This window comes from Photinus pyralis, unplaced genomic scaffold (genome assembly GCF_008802855.1).
Source record: "Photinus pyralis isolate 1611_PpyrPB1 unplaced genomic scaffold, Ppyr1.3 Ppyr1.4_LG5, whole genome shotgun sequence".
NCBI lineage: Eukaryota > Metazoa > Arthropoda > Insecta > Coleoptera > Lampyridae > Photinus > Photinus pyralis.
The window spans coordinates 15,177,891-15,186,232 of record NW_022170596.1 but is presented as its reverse complement, the minus strand read 5'-3'; the positions used below and the strand labels follow the sequence as shown (position 1 = coordinate 15,186,232).

The 8,342-nt window shown below is 39.5% G+C and overlaps 1 protein-coding gene across 1 annotated transcript in view; it reads right to left on the bottom strand.

The window, feature by feature from the left end:
• Window positions 1-1,070, bottom strand: part of LOC116170235 — a 21,101-nt gene extending 20,031 nt beyond the window's left edge. The window contains exon 1 of the mRNA XM_031486475.1: window positions 16-1,070. Within this exon, the coding sequence (XP_031342335.1) occupies window positions 16-1,070 (1,055 nt within the window). The remainder of the gene's footprint in view (window positions 1-15) is intronic.
• Between the last annotated feature and the right edge of the window lie 7,272 nt (window positions 1,071-8,342).

The following is an 8,342-nucleotide window of genomic DNA, read 5'->3' as shown; positions in this document are numbered from 1 at the left end:
CAACTTTTAAAATACAAATAGTCAAAGAGGGCGTCTTGATGCTCATCTTTCGAGTAATAATCGCGCCGAAAGTTTAAATAGTTTTGATATGCAATGATGTATTTGTTGGCATTAAAATCTAAATGCATCGCTTCGTACGGATAACTTTTCGAGTTGAGATGCAGTTTTAAATTTCGAATATTGATGTTATCGAAATTGGCGGCTCTTGCTTCGTGTGAAAACTTTTTACCGCTTCGTTGAAATGCCACAATTATCCATCGTGGTTTCTCTAGTTGAGTTGAAGTTTTGATTGGCCATATATCCAACTGTGCCTGTTTTAAAGCGGGCAATTCGTACAGTTCCCATTGACGAAATGGCATTGTGATTATAGCATCCTTATTGATGCGTTCGTATAGGCTAATTTTGGCGCTATCGCTAACGGTCACGTGAGGAACTTTCCATTGAATTTTTGTTAATGTTATTGTTGCATCGTCGGCGGTACCGATGTAGCAATTGGCATCGCTTCTAGCACGAATTAATACCAATTCTTGTCGCATGTTTACGATAACCTGTCGATAGTCCTCCATACATCCGAATATGTGTTTTAGCGGAATGCAAACAGCGAAATGCTTCTCCTTGTTGCTCTTATTGAAATCTACTTGAAGGGATTCATCGGTGGGTGACCACCCCAAATGTTTGAGACCTTTGCTTTCAGTAGACGTATACGATACGTATCCCTTCAGTGAGGATGTAATACCAGGATTCCTGCATACATCCACTTTCTGACCACCCAACTCATAGCGGATTTCTTCGAAAAGGAATGGCGCGAAATTGTTTGTTAGGTTGCATGTCTTTACGATGGCGCCCTCTCCTTCCGGTTGACTCCATTCAATTTTTCCTTCCAAGTACAAAAAACTGTCGTAGGTGGCGCTTATCAGCTCTTGATTTTGAATTAATATTCGTATTTCACTGGAAAGTCCGTAATCCGAAGATCCTCCGTATGGAAGATAGGTGTGAATATCGGATTTAACAATCGTTTCGTCAAAGTGTACGCTTTGAAAGACGTTTAACGAGTCTGCTGCCGCCGCCATTTTGCACTTTCAGGCCAATGGATTCCAAGAAAGATTTTTTCTACTGGCGTTAACGTGCCCGGGTTCTGTCTCGATTGAGAATAACTCGATTTCCGGTCACCTTGTTTATTTATAGCGTTGAGGAAGGATGGCAATGGACCTTGATTAATACGTAACCCCATATTCTTTTAACTCTAATCGTACTGTAAACGGTTCACTTTCCCCGAAATCGATCGGTTCACCCTTTTGATTCGTCAACTTTATAGTTATATTGCTAATTCTACTGGTATTTACTTCCAGATATTGAGTATTACTAGGAATTTTATCTAAGCGGTAACCTGGTGGAACGGAAACGTCTATTTCGTAAAGGACCTTAGCACGATTTCCGTTTCGATAGGATCCCGTAATGAGATTGCACTCTATGTGAATGTTAGTGTGCTTAATGATTTGAATATCTAAAGCAGATGTATGTAGAACGTTCGCTTCCAATATCCTCGATTCGAAACCGAGCATGCGCCCTATGCAGTCTCTTGGAGTGAAATCTATATGAAATTCGCAATTAAGTTCGCACTTGAGCGTATTGTTATTTGCACGTAGACTAAAGCGACTTGTAGGAATGTGAGCTTTTATATACTCGCTTATCTCTTCCAATTCGTAAGCACCATGCGGAATTGTTATTGCCTTGGAGTATATTGAGCTATTTGAATCAGTTTTATAGTAAAACTTATCGTTTCCCGCGTGAATGTTTCTTATGCTGTTACAGCCATAAAACCCCACCATCCCGATAACGTACATTTTCCCCGAAGGAAGTTCAATAGGTGGATAGAAATCGTGACTCGCCGTATTTCCAACACCCTCTATGCTGAACGTCGTCGACATGATTACCGCTACTGCTCGCTTAGTCAGTGTTGCTGTTATTTATACAGAAATTTTAAGCACAGATGGCCGCAATTCGTTGTACCAAATTGTTGCTCTTGTCCGTAATTATAATAGATTTTACAGTCGCGGAAATACTCGATCACTTCTCGTGGTGGTGGAATATTACCGAAACTATCATAGTACCAAACTCGTCTACCACGTTTTTTGTACGAGACCCAATGAGTACCACGCCCCCTTTGACTGTCTAAATTAATAACCCCGGATTCATTTTTCCATGGCGATATAGGCATATTATCTCGCATAAACACATCCCTAAAGTATGGTACACACCCTTTTGCGTGCTTACGTAGATCTAAATCTGTTAACGGCCGCTTAGGCAATTTTTTGAAGTTTTTTTTTTTTAAATGCAACGCCAAACTGCCTCCCGATTTGTAAGGTTTCAAGTACAGCGCATTGCCACTTTTATTTCCTATAGCGATCGATTCCATCGTGCGATTATGGCGTGAAGTTTCATCTTGAATTTTACGTGCGTCACGAGATGCATTAACTGCTTTAGCAATGCCTGCCGCGCCGCCGGCTAAAGCTCCCACTGCCGATAAACCGGAGAATAGGGGTATCAAAAATGGTAAAAACCCACCCTGTTTTGGTATGGGAATAACTCTAGGTACGCTTACATTTTTCCTACCACCTAAATTTTTTATGGCCATATTTGCTGCAGTAACAGCTGACTTTATCACATCCGCGGTATTGCCGCTTTTCCTCATTTTCTTAGCAATCGTCCTGCGCAAGTTCAATAAACTACTCTTCTTCTTATTCTTCTTCACTCCCATCCCCAACTTTCGTTTTACCTTCATGATGGTGCCCACTGTAAGAGCCGCTGCTCGTTCCCCTAACTTCGTGTCGGAAGCTTTTAACCGTTCCCAAGCTTTCCGCTCTAGAACCCGATCTGCTCGATGTCGACCTTCCAAGTCTTGGTTATCCCTATAGCTAATGTCGTGCTCTTTACACTGGGCGTCTAGTGGGTTTATGCCGGGATCACCTCGCTTTAGTCTTTTGTCTAGTTTAGTACCAGGACCGCAGTATTGATATCCGGGAAGATGTAGTTCAACTGGAAGTTTGTTTATGAGAGTATTAACCAAGCCCCTCCCATCCGTACACTTCCGCTTCCGATTCAACATTATTGGCATGATACAATGCGGTGGCATATTTATAGGGAAATCTAGGCACAATGAAAATACTAAACTGCAGTAACCGTTTATTGAGGAGGTTGATATATGTGATACATTAAATAAGTAGGTCTATAGTGTAATATTTCCATCATGCACACTGTATTGTGAGAATTTACATTATTCTTATAGTTTAGCACATCTTCAATATCGCGATAGATGAAGTCGTCATCGTCCTCCTCATCCTCGTCACCAGACTCCATTTTACGAAAGTGACGGTAGTTAATCACCTGTTCGATAAAATCTTGATAGAAACAGGACAGAGCGTATGATTCCAGTAAATCAAATCGATAGTTGATTATATGTTTCAAATTAAACAGTTCTTCAATATCGTTCTTTCCCATCGTGCAATATTGAGAGCTGCTGTTGCCACATTGTATTCTTACACTCTTCAACATTTTTTCAGTAGCCCCTTTCACTGACTCCCAGGTATAGTAGATGGTGATATTACTATTAAGTGTATCCGAACTTTGATCTCGTTCGACATCTTTCTCTTCGTTCACATTCGACCAATCTATCCATCTTTCCATCTCTTGTGATCGGAAAAACTTCATTTCGAGATATGTTTGCCATTTTAAAAGTGTCACCCAATCTTCCCTTTTCATGAGCATAACACTGCCGCATGCGATGCGAAGGATTGGTTCAAGGTTAAGGTGTGTACTGTAGCCGATTTCAATGTATTTTGAATTATCTAAGCTGTCGAAGAGGGTGTAAGAGGTACAATCGATTAAGTGTTCCTCAATCGCTTTGCTATGCATATTTTCAACTTGAGAAGGTGATGGTGGCGTTGATCCATATCCATTATCACTACAACACCAACACGAGCACGTGAAATAGTTACTATTACAGCTATTTTTCGTCGCCATGGATGATAGTTTCTTTAGTGTATTCATGAGAGAGCGAAGTACACAACGACGATCACCCCACAACTGAAGTATTTTTTTCATGGGACATTCATTTTATTTCGAAATGAAAAGACAATTATCTATAATATTATGTTTTATTTACACAACAACAACAACAACACTAATCTATTGTTTACATAAATTTTAAATTGGTCGTTTTTCCCGCTGATCCGACGCTTTCGATGAATACATCCCTAGTCTTCAAGGACTCTTTGAGGACGTTCAGGCGATCGCCTTCCTTGAAGTATTCATAGAATCGTAACGGCAGCACACATTTAAAATTTTCAGTTTCCAATACTATTCGATCACCATATTTTGTATTTATGGTGTCGGCATTCACAATTCTAAACTTCTCCCCCACTTCCAAGTCCTTGGCATTTTTGAATACTTTACAGAATGTACTGTTGTTTAGTGCGTTAAGATCCATTTTCACTGTTTCAATAACACCACTGGACTGATTGAAACCATCGCTACCGCTCACCCTTATATTTCCAACTCGTGACCTTGAAATCTACCGCGATACACTGCCGAACGATGATCCGCTTGTAATACTGGAGAAATTATTGCATGATATTGCTCGATTCTACGTCGGAATCGAACTCTATCGACTGCTACAGTTTCCCATGGACCTTTCCTTGCTGCCCAATAAGCAAAATGCCACGTCACCATTACATATGTTCTATTATTGAATTCATTGAATTTAACACTCTTCACTGGATGCTGAAGATTCATCCTTCCACGCTTGCAACTGTTCACTAAATTGCTCCAACTTTGCATCCCTTAGTTTCCGGATAATACACTCATCACATATTTTATAGCTTAAGTAACTGTCACATATTGCCTCTCCTAACTCATACTTTGCGGCAATAGCTTGACACTCCTCTGGGCTGTATTCACCGCGTCCATATATCGCCTCGTGCTCTGCATCAAATGTTAATGCAGAAAAATGCTGCTTAAGGCGTCTCACGGCCGTCACGAAATCGGTAGCTTTGGTCCATGATTCCTCAGCATATGCCATCCACGACATCTTTAATACATGTACACCTTGTAACGAACATATAGGGCTTATATAAGCGTCAATCTCCACCACCAGTTATATTTAGAATATAGTGTGATTTAGAATCGGCCGTACACTACCATCGACAAGACCCTCGACTCAGGCGCAAACCAAATTACTTTAGCTCGGACGCAAACCTCCGATACTTTATCTCGAGCGCAAACCTCGACGCCCTTGACGTTAGCACAGGCGCAAACCTCGACCCCCTTGACCTTGACGTTAGCACAGGCGCAAACCTCGCCAGCAGAGTTACAAACCTAGTTACTTTTCTAGTGACTTTTTCGTGTCTAGTGACTTTTTGATTTAGAATCGGCCCCTATATCACTAGCAGAGTTTCAAACCTCACGCCGAGTTTCAAACCTCTCGTGACCTTCTAGTGACTTTGAGCAGAGTTTCAAACCTAGTTACTTTTCTAGTGACTTTTTTCACATCTAGTGACTTTTCTAGTGACTTTTGAGTTAGAATCGGCCTTATATCACTACTATTCAGATTAGGTACCATGTCGAGGTTATTGCACGAACAATCTTCTTCTCAATGATATTTTACAATTTAATTTGAGGTTTTTTTTTGCTAGATATATTATTTTTATTTTTTTTTGTATTTTCTGTTAATGAACGGAATCACATGGGTTAGATGGAAGAGCAGAAATGGTATGTATGTTTCATTCCATTACTGAATCTCGCCCTTTGTACACATTTCTATGTAATTTAACCTACGTACTTATTAAAGACATTTATTATTATTATTATTATTATTATTATTATTATTATTATGGTCGGTGTTTCTTGTGAGAACTCAGGTCTAGCCTGGTTAACTAATCGCACGGATTAAAATCAAGTAACGATCAGTGTCTGTGTCTGTGTCTGGTGAAGTTATGTAGGGTCCTAAAAAAAAAAAAATTACACACGTACATTAAAAATCTAGGGATAGTATGTAATTCATACTTACCAACATACATATTGATGGGTACAATAAGCCAACGCTATCAGGAAAGAGGAAAACAAAACAAAACAAAAATCATTATAATAATTCCTGTAATTTTATTAAATGGAGTTTATTGTGTAAGTGTTTCTTTGGCTTTGCGTTTGGGTTGAATACGAGTGGGTTGTGATAACGTGGTGTTCTTCGGCGAGGATGGAGTTTTGTGTTTTTTAACTGTGCTAGGACGTGTAACTTTATTGGGTGGACCTGTCTTTGTGGTACATGTTGCCTTACTTGTATTTATGGTGTTTCTTTGTTCTTGAGGTTGTATTTGTGTTATTCTTGGGTTATTGGTGGAGGTATTACTGTATTTTGTGAGCTAGTAGTGCTGTTTAGGTTTTTGCGTTTGGGTTGAGTACGAGTGGGTTGTGATAACGTGGTGTGTTTCTGTGAAGAATGAGTTATGTGTTTTTTAACTGTGCTAGGGCGTGTAACTTTATTGGGTGGACCTGTCTTTGTAGTGCATGTTGCGTTACTTGTATTTATGGTGTTTCTTTGTTCTTGAGGTTGTATCTGTGTTGTTGCTTGGGTTATTGGTGGAGACATTACAGTATGTTGTGAGCCTGTAGTGCTTTTAAGGTTGTTGCGTTTCGGTTGAATACGAGTGGGTTGTTTCTGAGAAGAAGGAGTATTGTGTTTTTTAACTGTGCTAAGACGTGTAATTTTATTGGGTGGACCTGTTTTTGTAGTGCATGTTGCGTTACTTGTATTTCTTGTGTTTCTTTGTTCTTGAGGTTGTATTTGTGTGGTTGCTTGGGTTATTCGTGGAGATATTACAGTATTTTGTGAGCTAGTAGTGCTGTTTAGGTTTTTGCGTTTGGGTTGTATACGAGTGGGTTGTGATAACGTGGTGTGTTTCTGTGAAGAATGAGTTTTATGTTTTTTATGTGCTAAGACGTTAATTATTATTATTATTATTATGGTCGGTGTTTCTTGTGAGAACTCAGGTCTAGCCTGGTTAACTAATCGCACGGATTAAAATCAAGTAACGATTAGTGTCTGTGTCTGTGTCTTAAAAAAAAAAAAAAAAAAAAAAAAAAAAAAAAAAATCACACACGTACATTGGACATCTAGGGATAATGTAATTCGTACTTACCAACATACCTATTGCGTGCCTGATTTGTTCCTGTGTGTCTAATGTAAGGAGTGTATTTTTAATGATAACTCTACGTTGGTCTGCAATGCGTTGTTCTGTCAAGTGTGCTAAATGTGGGTATTGTGTAATGAACGCGTGATATAGTTTACCTCTGTATGCTGTCCTGTCCGTTTCCATCTTCGTGATCTCCAGATACGTACCGAAAATGAAGCGATTCATCCCTTCGTCCCATTTCATACGTCTTTTGGAGGTATCCTTTGCGCTGGTCCCATCCACAAGCGGTTGAGAAGCAGGCACAAAGGTCTCTTCATGGCGGTCCTCTTCAGGTGGTCGTTGTCCTCTTCGTAGTCTTCTTTCGGCTGTAGAGGTTTCGGGTATCCCGACGAGCGGCCGCCTGTTCACCAACTCGTCACTATCGGCTCGCATGCTGCAACGCCCAGCGATAGCTCCAGACGTGCCCTGACGCTCCTCAGGTAGCGGCATTTTTCCGAGGCTTTGCTTAAACTCCATTTTCATAAGAATATGGGGTGACTAGGAACACGTGAAGGCGTCACTCTTCAAGATATTCGCGTAAGCAAATATCCACCTGCGTGTTGTGTATAATGTAGGAAAGTAGGGAACATGGACGTGGGAGTTGGAAAGTAAAGTGGGTAGGTAAGTACTAAAGGTGGTTGGACTGGTCACCTTTAGTGCCCATTGATCGCCTTTTACGATCTCTATTATTATTATTATTATTATTATTATTATTAAACATTTTCTGTAATTACCTCACGAAAATGTAATTTCAACCTGATCACGTCTAAGGTTACCAACCAGGAGATTTATCAAACGACCCTCGTAGATTTGAGTAGTCTTTCAGTCAATAAAATACCTGCTATAAATGAAGCTAGATGGAACAATTATTTTCAGAATTATTTTAAACAAGTTATGGGCTTTACCTATAGTAAAAAATATTCAAAAAGTATATACAGGGTGCTCAGAAATTTTTGTCAGAATTTGCATTCTTGAAAAAAATGCGAAAATTTAATTTTTTTAATTTAAACCTTTTTTATTTTCACCATTATTTTCCATTATTAGTTATCTTTTATTTGAGAAAAATGTTTAGAAACAATAACTGCCGTTATATTAAATATTTAACAAAACTCACAT